At 38.0% G+C, this 18,752-nt stretch overlaps 1 protein-coding gene across 2 annotated transcripts; it reads right to left on the bottom strand.

Annotated features, from left to right (window-relative positions):
• Nucleotides 1-533: 533 nt before the first annotated feature.
• Nucleotides 534-18,602, bottom strand: LOC131775050 (multidrug resistance-associated protein 1). 2 transcript variants are annotated; one of them, XM_066168555.1, is made up of 27 exons: nucleotides 18,567-18,602; nucleotides 16,433-16,524; nucleotides 15,816-15,877; nucleotides 15,091-15,222; nucleotides 14,791-15,009; nucleotides 13,761-13,944; nucleotides 12,973-13,227; nucleotides 12,659-12,724; nucleotides 12,300-12,437; nucleotides 11,710-11,850; nucleotides 11,287-11,365; nucleotides 10,716-10,797; nucleotides 9,824-9,950; nucleotides 9,306-9,482; nucleotides 8,724-8,891; nucleotides 8,017-8,100; nucleotides 7,840-7,921; nucleotides 7,500-7,669; nucleotides 6,201-6,713; nucleotides 5,427-5,626; nucleotides 4,746-4,872; nucleotides 4,256-4,357; nucleotides 3,523-3,669; nucleotides 2,616-2,774; nucleotides 2,061-2,227; nucleotides 1,133-1,327; nucleotides 534-891 (listed from the first exon to the last, which is right to left on the bottom strand). In XM_066168555.1, the coding sequence occupies exons 2-27, from the start codon at nucleotides 16,517-16,519 to the stop codon at nucleotides 780-782; spliced, it is 3,975 nt and encodes a 1,324-aa protein (XP_066024652.1). In that variant the 5' UTR covers nucleotides 16,520-16,524; nucleotides 18,567-18,602; the 3' UTR covers nucleotides 534-779. The 2 variants fall into 2 exon arrangements, with proteins under 2 accessions (XP_066024652.1, XP_066024651.1); XM_066168554.1 differs by lacking the exon at nucleotides 18,567-18,602 and adding an exon at nucleotides 17,619-17,936.
• Nucleotides 18,603-18,752: the final 150 nt, after the last annotated feature.

Here is an 18,752-nt window from a genome sequence, read left to right as displayed (position 1 = left end):
TGCAGACGATACCAAAGCTTACAAGTCTGACTCGAATCCGGTATAGTTGAAAAGGGTATCTTATTTGACATAAGCTCAGGGAATGCATGGCTCGAGATCAGTAAAATGGTTATTATTTTGTGCGACTAATGAATTTCAAGGAGTTCCTTGCAAATGATGACATAGGAGAGAGGAGAGTTAAAAGAATCTCGCGATTTGAAATCAAGGGATCGTGATAAAAACAACATTTCAGCAAACCGATGTGCCCGAAAGAATAGAGCTACCGAAAGAGAACTTCCGATGCGCCTTGTATTTTTTTAAAGGTCGAAAGCAAGCTCTTGCGGATCTTCGGAATTCGGCCGATATACAGATATACAGATATTAAATGAAACATTTAAGAAGAATAGAATGCAATTAAGAATGAAAATCAAATAAGGAAGGAATAAAATGATTTAAGAAGAGAGTGAGATAGCAGAAAGAGTCTTCACATGCACAAGACAATGCTGCGCCAAAATATGCTTTAAAATTTACAACAACAGATTGAAAGTAATCTAAATTTAAATGTTCAAGCTCTTTATCATTAAGAAGTTGTTAATAGATACATTAATCCATTTTATTTGAAAATTAAAAAGTAAGTAAAATTCGCCATACCACGGCTTCTTTCGTTCTTCATTTTCTATTTGAACAACCTGCTGATCGCATACAGTAAAGATGCCTTAAATCTGCCTGGTTGTTTCGTTTTTTGTATCTCTTTTGTCTTAAAGAAATGGTGGGATCTAAGGCCAAAGTAATATATTATGTCACTTTGTAAGTCTTGCGTCACAAGTCATGTTATAGAAGAGTCCTCTTTGTTCCAGAAGTTTGCTGGGTGCGTCACATTCTGCGATTGAACCGTCTTCAAGAACCATAACCCTATGAAAGGAAAAAAAGTCCGTCACTTTAACGTGCAATTTTTTGTGTCATAATCTTGAACTGTTGTCAAGGTAAATGAGTTTAAAAAGCTAGGACCTGCTGTTTAAAATCGATCCTTGACAGCTCACACGAATAATGAATGATGTAAATAATTTCGCCACGCCTAAGTTATTCAAGATCAACGATTCAGTTAAATATCAATCACTGAAGTTTGTACGAGGTCCACTGGACAGAGTTTTACCTGTCATAGTCCATGATGGTGTTTAGCCTGTGGGCGATGGTGAACACCGTACTGTCAGCGAACTCTCGTCGAATCGTTTGTTGAATGAGTTCATCAGTTTCCAGGTCTACCGCGGCTGTTGCTTCGTCCAGAACCAGGATCTTACTTTTACGGAGAAGTGCACGCGCTAAACAAATCAGTTGTCGCTGGCCAACACTGCAATAACGTATAAAAATTCCACAGCGATTAAATGAACCATTTGAAAGGCGTTGGTCATAGAAAACCAACCGCCCAAAAATGCACTAAAATGTCCTTGAACCTTTCAGTCTTAAAGGCTATGCAATCTCTAGCTCATGATTGATGAAATCATACACGCTTTAGGATTTTAAAGGTTCAATTTCATGCATATATTTGAATTTTTAAACGTCGCCTAGAAATGAGAACACGTGAAAACTTAGTAACGATACAAAACAATTAAATGCTCACAATATAAAAAAACTAAACCTTTGAATAAGCGAAAACCATAGAGGAGAGAATCAAAACCTTGACCTATAAAGAAGTAAGAATTGGTTAAGATACAAACCAAGCTTAAAATGACATTTCATCGTCGGATGATAGAGTCCGTACTTTTTACCCCTTATGCTACAATAGGTTCCCGGGAACCTCTTGATTTGAAGGGCTTCTTGACCTGGGGCTTGAAGTTTCATGGAGAACCTCAACGCGAGTCCTTCTTTTTTCCTGAACTCTTCTAAACCATGCAGTTTCAATACTCACTAACTACGAAATGCATCTTTTAGGTTGCTAAAAATACAATAATTGAAACGAATTTGAGAAACGCGCATTACATTTTCATAAGTCGTGAGCCGTGTTTTAGGTTAAGCATGTATTCTTGCACCTTGTATCACTAAACATTCCAACGAATTCACTGTCAGTCCACCCTTTTTCCTACCTTAGATTTTCACCTCCTTCGGCTATAACATACTGAAGTCCTCCTCTCAAACTCATCACAAATCTTTTCAAATGACTCACTTCCAGTACTCTCCAAAGCTCTTCATCGAAATGTTCATTGAACGGATCTAAGTTTAGACGGAGAGTTCCAGAAAACAACACAGGCTCCTATAGGTAAAGGTAAATGAGAATGGAATAAAAACAAATAGTAAAACAAATAAAATAAGCCTTTATTGATTTAATTAAAAAAATTGATACACTTTCCTCCCCTCTGACCAAGTATCAATATTTTTCCTACGTATTCAACTGATGACGTCCCGGTACTCAAAGGTGCTAAAGTATGAAAACACATAAATTTCCTTGAAGATCCTAAAAAGCGATGTAACAGCCCTAAACTAGGACGAACGAATTGTGGCTAAAGATGCCCAGGCTCCCTCTCCATTGTTGCCAACAAGCGCCTCCCTCCCAAAAAGCGGCATTCAAGTATATCGAAAACATTTTGTTATCGCGATATCACCATAAACCTCCCCTCGTTTGTTTGCGTCCCATGTTTCACCTGTGGAATAATGGTAAGCCGCGAACGGAGATCTCTGAGTCCAATGGTGGCAATATCAACACCATCGATGACAATTTTACCACCTGATCTCTCAAGAATACGAAACAAGGCTAAGGCCAAGGACGATTTCCCAGCTCCTGTTCGACCCACAATGCCAATCTGTCGAGCATTCAACAAAGTTGTATTCGTCACTGAGAAAATTATTATAATGATAATGATAACAATAGCAAATAAGTGAACAACACCTGTACAGTTGAAGGTTAGTAAGATTTTTTACGCAGCAAATTTCATAGCTTACTGCATTTCAAAAGACATTTGAAAAAACGGAAGTTTCCTTGTGTATTCAATTCAAACGTGGAAATTAAAGTCAAACAGCAAATCACCTTTTAAGTTAAAGCGTTAGAAGAACTTGTTTAAGTCTACTAATTTCAGGATAAGTATTGCTAGGATTTATAAAAGTCATTATTATTAAGAATAAAAATAACATAATAATTGGATTTAGCTGCGGACATTCCACAAGGAGGCTCTTCTTGTCCATTGATTACAGGTCGAATTGGAAATTGGAAGTGTTGGTTTTTGAGAAGGGAGGAAAACCGGAGAGCCCAGAACAAAACCCTCGAAGCAAGGACGAGAACTAACAACAATCTTACTCTAAAGGAACACGTTCGTTTCGTACCCACGGTCGTTTCGCACTCAGTCGCTTCGTGACTCATACATTTATCAAAATACTTCACGCGCTAGCGCGTGAACAAATGTCAATCAATGCGTACGACAAGTCAGTAAAATACAAACACAATTCTTTTGTGTGTACTTGTGACCTTTTTAAAAAAAGCGACTTAATTAATGCTTAGCGCAAGCTAAGACTGATATTTTAAATAGAAAAGTATATTGTTTATGATTCATTTACCTTTTCAGCTGGCTTGATTATGAAGGTTATCTTTCTCAGAACCAATGGAAGTCCTTCTCTGTATCGCAACTGGAAGTTATCAAATAAGACTATTCCCTGCTGTGGCCAAACACGAGACGGCCGGCTATCAGGAATGACTCTTTCCGCCTAGAAATGAAGAAAAAAGTGAATTGAATGATATATATGCATCATTTAACATTTCATCTACAGAAGTGGTAAATTTGAATACTACCTCGCCTTACCATGTTCAGAGGTAAAGAAGAATAGAACTAAGAAACGGTTTAAAAATTTTTTCAAGGTTCTTCTGGTGAAAGTATATTTGTTTTGCGCTTCTTGGAATATCTTTGGTAGTACGAAGGTCGTTTGCAAAGCAATTTCCAGAGAACATAAGAACTGCCAACAAAATTTTCACGGACTTTAAATGGAACATGTGTCTTCTAAACAAACAGCTCTGTTTCAATTTTGAGATTTGATTTTCGAACCTTGGGTGGTTTAGTTTGCAAACCTGTTTAGACGAATAATTACGTTTGAATGTGTCCAAAGTCATTCTATGAGAAAAATCAGAAATACTATCAGCAAATACTTGAAAGTGATTGCTTTACACCCAGAGGAAACATTCAGGAAAATTTGCTCAATTTGGTAGCATCGTGTATTCGTCCTACAAGAGTTGTAAAGATTCATTCTTTTTCTTCTTCGTGCGTTTTAAATGGTCAATGATTTCATTTTCACCCACCTCTGTCTGGGCATCAGAATACTCTTTCACTCTCTCAACTGATACTAAGTTGGTTTCCAGTTGACTTGACATCCGAATCATCCAGGCAAGTTTCTGAGTTATCTACAACACCAATTAGAATAGAGGAAAAAGGAACGTTTTATAATACGACAGCAAAGTCAGGTTGCTCGAAATTATAGAGTCTGGAATTAGGTCATTCAAGCGGAAAAAAAGGAGGGGAAAAATGGTAGTTGACTTAGCAAAGCTTTTTACGCATTTCACTATCCTCCTTCCACCGAGCTAACTTTGTTCACGTTATATGTTTACCGGCTACCTTGATCAAACTTATTGATATTAACAATCTAGCATTTACTGAAGCAGGTCCATACAATGACACGAACGTCCGTCGACAAAATTGGATATTTAGAAACACCTACGTGTACAAAGCGAGGGTCGAGTGTTTACTTCAACCTCTAGGTCTTGAGGAAGTAAAGTCATTTCGTTTGTTTACCTGCACCGCATAGGTTACAGAAAGTCCCACAAGACCTCCACTGATCTTTTCTCGGCTGATTACTGCAAACAATGCTGCAAACAGGATCAGGCAATTGCCGATGAATTCCAAACGAAGAGATAACCATCTGTAAAAAAAGTTGTTTTCCAAAGAGCTTTATTCTCTTTGGAATTTAACATTTGGAGCTAAAGCTTCAATCCTTAATCCTATAAAATATTTAAAAATGATGATCCTTCTACTAGAATAAGCTGTATAATGAATGATGACATTAGAGACATTTCGTTTCCTTACAACAACAACTATCGGCGCAAATAGCTGCTTAAAGTGTTCATCACAACTCGTGCCCAAAATCAAATTGACGATGAAAAACGAAAAAAATAATCCTTAAATTTCCGCATCAAAGTCAAAATTATTTTAAAAAAGACAGATTATCAATGTTAATGCTGAAAAATTAAGGATGGCAAAAGCAATCTCATAAAGTCAAGAACAGGATTATGAAAGGCAGAGGAATCATTTTGTTAGTCTGCGAAGGTTACTCAGAGAAGACTAAATATTTTACTATGCTAATGAAACCGTTATAGATGGATAAAGCCTGTAATTATATAAGTAGCAAGTTCATGCTCATTCGAGGACAGGATACTTGAGATGAAATATACGTATGGTAAAGCATTCATCTTTCACCTGTCAGCAGTAACAGCCAAGTAATGTGCTTCTTGGTTTTCATCTAATTTCCTATAATTATCCCGGATGAAGCGCTGCTGTTGCGAGAAAGCCCGTATGGTGCTGACACCGGTGATTGTTTCCAAGAAGTGACTGTATATTGGTGATCGACTCACTGACTCGATTCTTCTCAGCTGTCTCGATGTAGCCACGTATACTCTCTGGTACAATAATTAGTGAATGAATTAAACTGCAGGATTCAAGACGTGTAACATGCATAAAGTGATAAAATATGCGTTCCAGCTCGGAGAACAGTGATGAAAATATACTACACTTTCAGGTCTTCAATCATCATACACGTAAACGAGACGTGTTCAGTACTTCAATCGATTCGCACATTGTAAATGAATGTGGAGAGTGAAATAGGAAAGTGTGATATTTCTTATTGAACCTGATTAGGAAGACGTCAATGGGGCGGGAGAATTTTGTGATGTCCAGCAACAGAAAAACAAGAGAAAAAAAGAAAACAAGGACAATTGCTCAAAATATTCATTATATAAAGTCGAATTGAATCCCATCCTTCCCTATAAGAAAAATGTAAATGTACCGCGAGAAAAACTCCGAAATGTTCGACTTGCAGTAAACATCTCATTATCCATGATAAACTTCTCCGTCCCTCCTCTAGCTGGTCTTACTTTTCTATTGTCGTCGACGTTTGTGTGCTGTACGTTTATTGAAATATCCTACGATGTGTTTTACCTTAAGTTTAAACGGAAACAAAAGTCTTTCTCTCACCTGTATGTAAAAATAAAGTGCTCCCAAAGGAGGAACAACAGTCAGGAAGAGTGGTGTGGCGTAACTAACAGCTACCAACATCCCAAGGACATCAAAAAACATCTGTAAGAACGACTTCAGAGATAATGGAATTGTCACATCAATGCAATAAATATCCTTCGACAGCCGGTTCATAATCCTACCAATCGGTGTCGTATCAAAGAACATCATCGGTAACCGCAAGATGTTCACGATTAATTTACGATGGAGTATTCGGGAAGCTCTAATCGCCCCTATAAACAATGCCAGGGAGTACAAAAGGGTAAAGAGGGTCTGACCCGATCCGATGCTTCCATAGATTAATAGATAAAAGTCCCTTTGATGGTTTGTGGTCACGTTTGCTGCGCTCCAGTGGGCTAACCATACTCCTGTAGCCACAGAACACGCTTCCATTACCACGAAAAAGAACAGAGAGAGGACAAACCAGTGTATGCCAGAAGACTTGATGTAAGAAAACAATAAGGAAAACGTTGCCTGTTTAGGGATATAAATAATACAGACAAATGCTTAGAAAAAAACCCAAACTAACAAACAAAACCAAACAAAACGAAAAAACAGATCATTGCTACTGCTTTCCTATCACTTAGAAAAAAGCCCGCCTTTTTGACACATGCCGAACAGAACCACTTCCAAGGGCATGGGGCGGGTTTTGAGCAATCATAGTGGGTCCAGAATTCGGAACATACGAGAAATTTCAGGGTACCGAAAGTCGAAATTGTGCTCGGATAAAGTTGATAAACTATTCCTTATTGAGGAGAACCTTTCCAAAGCATCCATCTTTCTCAAGTGTTGAAAACATTCCTCAAACGGAAATCTATCCATAGGAAACGCCTCTAGCTAAATGGAACTCTACAGTCACTGGCAAAATTGCTCAGATGAGACACCTCCCCGGCGATTTTGTTTAATAATATCAAGAAATTGTCTTAACAACAACACTGACACATCAGTACTGTTAAAGAGGGGGACAATCCATTTGTGACATCAAAGCTGAATTCGCATAAAAAATTATGGCAAACATGAAGGATCCTTTGAATTGCTACAAGAGTAAGATTTCACTCAACAGATCTTGATTGCAGCTAAAGAAAATTATATTAAGAAAGTAGATAATTACTTGAGAAAAATGTACTTTATTAGAAAAGTTGTATCAAAAAATAAATTGTTTATAATTCGGAATAATATTTTTCTCTTGAAAATAAGCAAATAAATTTAGAGCTAAGTGCTCAGTTAGAAATATTCATTACTTAAGACTGCAAAACTTACCCCTCCAGTCTTTGATATTTCCTCTGTTATCGTTTTTCCAGCATTTCTATTATTACTCCCTTGATTATGCTCGTGACCTTTCAGCGAAGTAAGTGTCTCTTTTCCGTTGAAAACATTATCAGGGCTTTCTTGAGGTACGTCGATTTCATTTTCATCATTTTCATCAGTTTCTGTTTAGTAATAGTACATTCAATTATCACCACAATGTTAACGGTAAAGCGCATGACAAATTTTCACACGGTTTTGCATGACTACAATTAGTGTTGCGTTAGAAGCGTACAATAATTTACGAAGTGGAAAATTTGTGGCAAAATATTTGTAAATTGTATTTGATACAGACCACAGTTTTCCTCTGATCTGTAAGCATGTAAGAAATCGGCAAAGGCACTTGAGTTTTCCAGAAGTTCAGTGTATGTGCCTTCCTAAAAAAAGCCAAACAAAAGGGACACAAAGAAAATCTTTATCAAAAGAATCTACTTTAATATAATATATACAGCCTGATGGAAATTTTACATACCTCTGAGACAAAACCGTCCTGAAGAACGATGATGTGGTCCACTTGAGGTAAAAAGTTGATGCCATGGGTAACAAAGATTCGAGTCTGGTGGGTAATGACATTTGACAATGAAAATTTAAAGTTGTACTTTGGAAAGCTGGACCATATCAACAAAAGATATGAGCTTGCTTATGTTATGAACTCATGTTGGGTGGTTTCCGGGGAAAAGGGTGAGATGTAGCTCACGTGTTTCATGAGTGGTGTGGTAGAAAACGAATACAAACAGCATGGGATGTCCACGTGAGAAAAATTCGCGACACAAGATTGGTTACTCATAGATCGTTGTTCAGCGACGAAGACGTCGATTAAATAATTATTTTTAAATTTTTTCTTAGAATTTTGCTATTGGCCGAATGTGTTTAGTGTCTCTTACAGTGCCACGGCTCAACCTCACCTATATTGAGTTCCAAATAAAAACTTACATGATTTTCCATTAGGGTTTTCTTTCTCAAACCACACAAGTTTTGGTTATTTTGAAGCTGTTGAAACGACGGCGAAGAAATGTCCAAAATTTAAAAACGCACGCGCTCAGCTATTTTTCCTCCAGTAATAGATATTTTGCTCGGCCACGTCCTCGTTGTTGTCGCTGTCGTGGTTTGCTTAAGGTCCTTAACATCCTTGTGTCTACGACATTACGAAACATTGAGATGATCCCTGTCCCACCTCACCTTATCTTTAAGCATCCCATTAGGTCCAATGACATTCAGAAATAACTTTCGTCCAACATGAGCGTCCACAGCACTAAGCGGATCATCCAGTAAGTAGATATCAGCGTTGAAATAAACTGCGCGGGCTAGACTTACCCGTTGTTTTTGTCCACCACTGAGGTTGATGCCCTGTATAATTGAAAGGAGTTTTGTCCAAGGATTTATCAATGGCCTCATTATTCACATCTCTTGGTGTTATGGACGACTACAGTATCAAACAGAAAACTGAACCACACATCTGCCCGGTCGTCAGCGAGAAGAAATGATGGAAAAGAAAAACCGCTGTGAAGAAGTTGCTAAAAGCCTAAAAGCCTAAAAGCCTATTCGTTCAATAGGACGCCAAAAAAGTCGAGCAGGGCTTTCGAAATTACCAGGGATTTGAATCATAATAAAAATGATAAAAATTTTGTCCACCTTTAATCAAAATGATTAACATCCATGTCTAACTTGTCTCTTTAGTGAATAGCGAAGATCTTAACCAGTTGCACTCCTTTTAGTTTGGTGATAAAAAGGTAGAACAATCTTCCCAAAATTCCTTCTTACCCGTTCTCCTATTTCCGTAGAGTCACCAGCTGGAAGAATTTTCAAATCACTTCTCAAGGCGCACGAGTGAATAACCTGCTCATAACGAGCTGGATCCATGGCCTTATTAAACAGGATATTGTTTCGTATAGTGGCGTTCTGTATCCAGGCCTGCTGGGAAACATACGCCACAGATCCCTGTAGGAAAAGATATCGACCACTTTAATTTTCATCAAGCGACTTTTTATCGACGAGTCCACAAATCAGTCAAAAGGTAAATTCATCAATTACCACTCAGACAGTCATGACAGTCAATGTTCTTTCCATCTGTACTCGCTACATCATATTTAACATTGCAAAGAACATAGTGAAGGGATATCACAAGTGAGCTAAAACGGAATTATTCATATTGTATACGCTATCTCAGATAGTTTGATTTAGGGACCTTGAAATCAACAAACCCAAAATTAACTATGGATTTTAAGATGGCTAAATTTGAAAGAGGTCATCACTCATTAGAGAAATAATACATTACGTACGTCAACATAAATGGTGCCATTCAACTTCTCTGTTTCACCAAGAAGAGAGGAAAGCAAAGTAGATTTTCCGCATCCAACCTGACCAACGACTGCAACCAGGGAGCCCTTTGGAATGTTTAGGTTGATACTGAAACAGTAAAATGCGACAGTAAAATATATGTTTTAAAAAAAAATATATAGCACAATAAATTGCCCATGAGGGGATATATTTTGTCATTTAAATTTAGTGTTACTCGAAACGAATGCATATTATGATAAATGTGCAATATGCAGTTGAGCCCTTCAAGAATTATCGTTCGTATCCGGCAAATCATTTTCAATTAAATATTTAACTTATTAGCCCTTCGTTTGCGCTCAGTGGGAAATCCACACGATCTATTGCTAAGGAAACACTACAATATTCAGAGAACTTCCGACTTAAAGAGGGCCATGTATAAGCAATTTATACTACTACCGACGTCGTAAAAAATCAGACTTCAAGTGAAACAGACCGGTTTCCTGACTGACAGACAGACAGACAGACAGACAGACAGACAGACGGACAGACGGACGGACAGACAGACAGACAGACAGACAGAAAGACGGACAGACAGACAGAAAGAAATCAAAACAAAACAAACAAAACAAAGAAGCATAACATAAGACCAGTTGACAGACGACATTTAAAGGCCAGCTCAAAGTACCTACACCATAAATTTTAGTTACCAACATTCTTTCAAATTTGTGGCAATTGAAAAACTCATTGTAACTCGTTTAAAATTTCTACGTCCTTACCCGGTTATTGCTCCTTTTCTTTTTTGTGAGCCTCTTGATGTTTCTTGCCTTACTTAGGAATAAAACCTTTTCGGCTAATTACATTCTTGATTTAGCCTTTTTATCAATTCTCTCTTACCCATGAATTTTAGGTGCATCCTTTCTGTTCCATCCAAATACACCACTTTTGACGCCAATCATTTCCGAAGTAAGCTGTGTTGCTAAGGGAGAAAAATAAGAAGAGTCCGCATTTGCTCTTTTACTCGGTGCTTTACATTAAAGGTTAACCTCCTCCACTTCGGATTACAGTCACTGAACATGGAAATCTTGTATGCATTAGGAATAATGAAAATGTTTTAAGTCCAAGAAAATTGTTTACTGGCGCGTATTCTTGGTATACGTCGATGCACTTAGGCTCACTGCGGTACTGGTAAATTGAGCTTTAATTCTAGTTCAAGATGGAAGTGAAATAGACAAATGAAAAATAAATAACGCCGTAAACGTTTACACGTTTTCATACATTCTCTGCCTAAGAAAACACTGTACTCAAATGTGTACATGGTGGCTTAAAATTATCAGTCAGTATATTCGTCTCCCCAAATTACTGGGTGAGTCATCTGTGTGGCCTACTGGCTGACGCATCAATCACTGCAACGAGTGCTCAGTCTTTGCAAGTCACAGAAATACCCACTACATTACGTTGCTCTTACGTGACGTCCTTAGAACATTGTTTGGGTCCAGTTCTTCTAAATCCAAGAACTTTTCTATACGCTTGACCGAGACCCGTGCCTTACGAAAAAAAAAAAAAAAAAAAGCAAGGACGGAGGGAAAATGACATAAATCTACATTAAACAATGGTACAACTTTACAACAAATATAGCGGCAAAAACTATATACCTGTACGATTACACGTTACCTGGCGCCTTTAAAGCTTTGTGTGACCATTCAAACGTCTCAAATGAATCTTGGCGAAAACCCTAGCATAAGCCTGCGAACCTAACTTTCATTCATCCTTACTCAAGGAACAACGTGAGGAAGGCCAGAACAATAAAAAAAACTGGAGTAACTTGAAATTTCAAGCTTAAACCTTATATAGGAGCATTGACAACGACCTTCCAATTTTTTCGACTTACTTGTATGCAAGTTGCAATCACATCTGGAAAGAAACCAAGAGGAAAACGCAAAATTCCAAAGAGCGACAAGGCCACAAACGCTTTGGATGCGGTCAGACTGTTGCCTATGAGAACGTAAACAGCAAACGTTGTAACAGCAACCTGTTTGGAGGAAAGTCGATTGAGACTGTGTTATTGTCTTTTGCATGATTGTGTTACTACATAGATGAAAAAATTTCAGTGTGTTAATTTACAATCAAAAAGAGACTCGAGGGAAGAGCAAAAGCAAATGACTAGAAACATATCGAAGAGAACAGACAGTATAGGGATGGGATAAAAGATCGCTGGGCTCAGAATGATTCAAAATGAAATGAAATGGAGCGACAGAAAGGATACAAATGGTACGAAAGTAAATGTAAAAGTGAACGCAAAAAATTTACTGTACTGTCTTGTGAGGAGGATTTTCACTAAAGGAATGCTAGGCATTTTGCTACAGGTTAATGTACTGGGCAATAAGTGCTTTAATTGCTCTCATTTTGTGTTTCTTGTTCGCATTGTTAACGTAAAATTCACCATTGATGTCACGAACTTAGTTGTCACTGTGAACTTACCATGATAGGCAAACTGTTGTAAACGAAATTCAAGAAAACTTTCCAGATTTGAGACTTCAGAAGAAATGAGAGTTCCTTGCGTCGCTTGTTGTTAATTATTAACAAGAAAGATTCTTCCCACGCATAGAGCTTTAGAACCTGGAAAAGAAAAATTTAAATCAAATAAGGGTCCAAATGGCTTGTAACTTGGCTCTAAGTTGGAAAATGAAAGTAAACAGCACAAGGTTAACAACCAAACTGCTCAAGCTCAGCATGAATATTATCATCATTTCATTTTTGCCCGCCTTCTCCTGATTGATCAAATCACAAGTTCAGCTTCCTTTTGTACTCTGTACATGTCCTGTTCAGTATACATTTACCTTGATTCCATTGAGAACTTCATTAATTATCTTTATCCGTCCATCCTTCTCCAACATTTGCTTCACCTGATCATAAAAGAGAAGTGTTTATTCATTGGAATTCCGATGAATAATGACAATACTTGAACACTGTCTTGTTAAAAGGATGACCTAAAGGAGAAACTATCCAACAACTTCGGGCAACCAAAATGACTATTTCTTTGTTTTCAGGAATCTCCGTTATTTGTTTCTGCACTAAAACTACACGGATATCGCAAAACTAATACTAAAACTAGACTAACTACTCCACGCGTACAAACCAAGACGTTGAATACCTGCAACTTGTTCACCATTCTGCCGATCAAGAAATTAATTGGAGTGAAAATCACCATCACACCTAAGCCAGCATAAATAGGCCAGCCCATGGTTTGATGAAGAAAATACAATGACACTCCGACTTGGAAGGGCCCAGACCATATCATGTTTAGATATGTCATCACATCCATCAGCCTTTGCGCGTCCACTGACATCAGGTTCACAATTTCTCCAGCGGTTGATTTCGACCGTGATTCGTTGCACAATACCAGAGCCTGATCAAATGATGTTAGTGGCAAGTTTAGCGTTAATATGACGAGCAATAGAAAGATGTTGTGAGGTTTCACAAACAACTGCAAAGTTCATTGAAAACTGGTAAGCCTTGTTAGTTAACAAATAGAGAAGCCTTGACTGTGCTTTGTTCTGTAGTAAAGCACGCAGGAAGCGCTAGAGCGCGAAAGAATTGTCGAGGGAAACACGAGACGTAGACGAGTGTTTCTCCCCACCTCTTGAGTTCCGAAATTTCACTTGTGCTATATCTAAACTTTATTACAATAATATTTATACATGGGGCTATTATCAGGGAATAATTGCTCTAAGACAGAGAAATATTGGAGAAAAATAACGCTGAGACTCGAGATAAGCTCATACATTTAGGTTGTTGGTGATTCAGTCGTTCATGGGTAGTTTATCAAGTAATTCAAACATGCATTTCTTACGTCTTTCTTTTTCCATTCTAACTCTGCATATACAAACAAAATAGCAGCCAAATGTACAAAAAAAACTAATTTTCGACTTAGCAGCTCACCTTTTCATATATAAGACCAGTAACAGCTGAACGAATTTTCATACCAAGTGTGACCATTATATGGAAATACTGTTGAAGGACGAGGGACTGTAATGTTGCTGACACAAACATGGACCCAGCGTAGACATAGCCCATCCACATTTTCTCAGTGGAGGACTTGTCTTCTATGTATTCAATAAGCATTCTAAAGAAAGAAACGAACACAGAATTGTTTCTTCCAACGCGATGAAATGGTACTCCTCTTACACCATAGATTGTCAGGCATAATCATGCGTGGGAAGTCTCTATTTCGAACAAATTACGAAGGGTAGATTTCGATCTAAATGTTAATAGCAGTGTTTTGCCACATCATGTAATCGACAAAACAGCGCGCCAATCTTCAAAAACATGGTAGCATTAAGTTAACCATTTTTTTATTTGTACAGGGCCCAGTAGTTTGAAGGCCTTTCAGCGCTAACCCAAGGTTAAATTTTAGTCCTGGTTCTTTATACCTTTGTTCAAAAGCATCTTTTGGGATAATTTTCTCTATTCTTTTTAGAGTACCCAATCATCAAATTGCAGACAAAAATAATTATCAAGAATTTTATTTAAGCTTTCAGATCTGAATTAAGATTTCACATTAACCCTGGGTTACCGTAACCAAGCTTTGAACAACCCGGCCAAGGACATTATCTCTGCTCTGGTAAAGTGATTATAACCTTAACCCTCTAACCCCAAAGGACGAGTGGTATTTAATTTCTTATTAGGGTATCATTGCTGAATCGAACATTAGAGTTTTGAGAATTCAGGAAATGATCGTAACTTTCCTTTGCAATGCCATAGGAAATGTAAACAGAACGTAAAAGTATTATTATTATGTGTGTTTATTATATATATTTATGTACTAGAGTTAAAGGGTGAAAGCAACGAATAGCATCGTAACGGAATTTCCAAGTATTCTACTTGTGAAACAAACATCAATCACTAGCAGGCTTTAGAATTGGCCCATGCAAAAGTTTATCTAAGTTTTTAGCAACTTATTTATGCTTACCTTAATAACTGAGGCTGTACAAACAAAAAGCAGTCGTGGAACAGTTTAAAGATAGCGGCTAGTAGAAACTTCCATCCGTACATCTTGACTAAAACCTTCAAAAGTGAAGGTTTTCTTTTGTTGCTGGGTGATTTTTTCTCCTTTTTATTCCTACCAAGTAACGAATCAGTTTCACTAGGCTCAAAGCCACAAGCATCTTCAACCAGAACTCCTTTCCTCCTGTAAAAAGTTGTAAATGAATGAGATCTATATTAGGGTTTTTGTATCTAATGCACTAAACAAACTTGCTGACGGACCTACCTGTTGCATTTTTTTTGTTCGAGATTCCAAATAGATCTCACTTTAGGAACAATGTATGAAGCTCTGCTCTTCCTATTCAGTGCCCAGAGATCCTTGTCCTCCAGTGGTCTCTTGTATCCGGTAAAAATTATCCTAAGGAAAGAGAGTTAAAGATGGCTTCCAAGCAACTAGAACATTTCTTGGTCTCCCTCCGCCTTGCTGATGCTTACAACCTTAGTACAATAATTTTTTCCTCATGTTAGTTTGCTGAGTAGAGCCGAGGTGGCACCCTTCCACTGCTTCCCATGATGTTCCCATGATGTTCCCATGATGTTCCCGTGATTCTAAATCTGTGGTTAGATACGTTGGTTATTTGCCTAAACCCGTAAAACACTAGGCAGCCAAGGTGAAAAAAAAATAAATAAAAAACCTACATGAGAATTGAGTATCTTCTAAAAAAACAACAACAAGTGTACTTCGGGGCAGCCGGGATGCAAGTTTCAGGCAAATTCAGCATTCTGCCGCAAACGATGCAGATTGCTGCAACGATTGCTTCCAACAAGGACGGTGCCAGAAAATTCGGTTTCCTTTCGATCATTTCGCCTGATGTCAGTTTATTGCAGAAAAATGTCTATGTTAGGGTTTTTACTACGCTTCCGTGCTAGATTTCCTCGACGGGTATATTACTTGAATCGTGACACCACAAATATCTCAGTATGTAAAGGTAAGTTAGTAATGTAGGTTACCAGTTCAACCACCAGAACGTGATTCTTGAAAAGCATGTTGCTTTATCTTCGGGACAAGAAATCTGAAACGAGAGAAGGAAAGCAGTTAAACAAGATCAAATATTTCTGCAGGAAATTCTGTGGTGACATAAGAGCCATAAATCCCCCTTTTTGCTACTCTTAGTACAATTTATACAAAACGTATATCTAAAACGCCAGCCAAATTTAGATAAATTTATGTGGTGTCTTGCAAGATTTAATGGTAAATCAGTTTTCATTGAAGCGTCGACAAACCAAAACCAAAGGAATCACAAATACCAATCCGAGCAAAGTGATTGTGTAATCTGATCGTCCGAGTGAGCGTAGTCCTGAGAAGGACTGCTGTCGGTAGTGGTGACCGACGTTTCGACAGCCTGAGCGGAGGTCATCATCAGAGTCCACTCCCATACTGCCCCCAGGTTCAAACCAGAGAACAGAATAAAAGTTTACATCGCTGTCAACCAATTCTCAAAGTAAAAACAAGCAACCTGCTTGAAGCGTGAGAACACGTGAGTGACCCAGTGGGGTTTGGTTTTAGTTTTGCATTTGATCGTTGAAATCTGCCCCCAAGTAAAGAATGATTCAATTAACTTCCTCACCCTCTTTCTTCTCTCGTTTGTTTGTTCTGGTTCCCAGTTGACACTGAAGTTGGTTTCATAATTCGAGCCAGACGATTTTTCAGTCATTCCGCCTATAGATGTGAAAGGAGGTATTAATTTAACGTAATCTAAACATTACTTAGTGATCAGTACATATAACATTGTAAGGGGTATCTCTATCTCTCGTACAGTATTTCAAGTTGAAATTCTCTTGAGTATGCTCAAATAAAGTTCGTTGCGCCCAGTTTAAAACTATCTGGTACCAAAATGGTTTAGTTTTGTTCCTGACTGCACAATAACTGTACACTGTTGAAATGCTGAAATAAAAGTATTCCTTAAAAAGACAGAGGAGAATGTTGATGTCGCAATATTGGAATCCTTTAAAAGGTATTTTGTTATAAATTTGAGATGGACATTTTCAAAGTGCCATTTCAAATCCAAAACGTGCCCCAAACTACTCTTCCACTGATCTCCAGGTCAAATACGATTTATGACTTCTTCTCTGTTCGCCACTGAGCAGCTGGCTTTCCCTTGTTGATACCTACATCACAATTTCGCAAGAATAGAGTACACGAAAACATTAACTTCTCCTAAAAACCCTTTCCTTAAGACTGCCCTTTTCCATAGGTGAAATTTTGTACAACCCAAGCTTACTTAAAAGCCCTTTCATGTTGATCTGTGAAGACTGTCTATCGACGATCCTGCGACTGTTTTGTCACGCCTCGAAACGTCACGTAAGGCGTTATGTCACGGGTCAATCGTAATGTTTACGTTAAGTTCCTACAACACGACGATTTTGATGATACAACATTGACGGCAAAGCGTGAAACTTGAATTATGTACTACTGCATCAAACTTCAATAAATCGGGAAAATCATTTTCAGCGAAAAATACCGCCATATTGTCTTAAAGTGGTCTTAAAAATGGCTCTCTTCTCGACGGTAAGAAACTTCCACATGCTTGCGGTGGATAGTAAATTTTCTCCCGCGATTTTTTCCAATGTTTTTCTTTATGCGGCTTTAGCTTTTGCTACCAATGAATATGATTTTATTTGGACAGATGAAGAGAACTGTTGGAAGCGAATTTACAACACACAATTACATCATTCGACCGCCTTCTTACGTAGCTTAAGTAGACCGTACCTCGCATTCGTGATCAACATCTCAACACCAGGTTCCAGGCTTACCTGTCACAGACATCTTCTCCGAATAGTCCTGTCTGAAATCGGAATAATTCAAGAGAACATCCCGTTCTCGGTTATCGTGACGAAGAACCAGGCATTATGTTTTGTCAGTACTAGTGAATATTCAATCGAAGCCAGCGCCTAAGTATTGTCCACCACAAAGCCGAACTCAGTGCGATGCCGCAGGACGCTAGTTTGTCTCTTTCACTTTGTTATCATTTATATGAATCATGACTTTCGTTTTCCAAAACGCCTGAAAGAACAGCTCAATGCTAGTCGTCAGTTCTGTTACCGGTGTTTTGCGACCGACATGTTGTTTAATGCGTGTGCCACCGAAAGCCGCGGCGGGTTCCCATAATCCCAAGGGTCTAAACGCGTTTGTCACGCTATCACTGCGCATTCAAGCAGGGATTAAGATAATTTTGTGAAAGTTGCTCTGTCACACAGAATACGAACAAAAGCAAGACTCTGTAATATGCTCAAGTAAATTATCACCCTGCTTAGGACCCAAGATTAATTCCTTTTTTACGGTTGTTTTTAATGTGTGCAACAAATATTTCAAATACTAGAAAATCTAGCAAATAAATCCCAGAGGTCTAAACTGACTTAGCAGTGAAATTCTGGCGAATTGACCAACATATAGAAAGCCATCAAAAATAGCTCATTATTTGTGTCAAATAAACCTACCCATACTGCATATAGTTATATGAGAATCAAAATAAGAGAAAATCAAGGAACATTTTGCGGTGAATACACAGTAGTTAAAATCTCTCTTAGCGTGATAACTTGAAACTCTGATCTGGAGATAGCCTAACGTGTGCGATGATATGATGAGTAAGAAATTGATAATTGGCAATTGATAGAAAGTATTGAGGTGAAGTTCCTGTTTGATGATTTGGTCAGCGCCCACTTGGTTTCAGTGACAAAAATCTCGAAACTAAAGCCGCTTACCTTGAGTGATGAAAGAAGCATTCTCGAGTAAGGTTGTTATTGACACAGAGTAAGGGTTATATTTGCTTGTCTTATCTTAAGCATAATACGGGTGACTACAACGAAAGTACTAATATAGTTCCGTTTCCTGAAAGGTTCAGGAAAATGTGTCGATGAGGTGTTAAATAATCCAAGCGAAATGTCACA

This window comes from Pocillopora verrucosa, chromosome 6 (genome assembly GCF_036669915.1).
Source record: "Pocillopora verrucosa isolate sample1 chromosome 6, ASM3666991v2, whole genome shotgun sequence".
In the NCBI taxonomy this organism is placed as follows: domain Eukaryota; kingdom Metazoa; phylum Cnidaria; class Anthozoa; order Scleractinia; family Pocilloporidae; genus Pocillopora; species Pocillopora verrucosa.
Note: the sequence above shows the minus strand (reverse complement) of the source record. Positions and strands in the feature narration are given on the sequence as shown.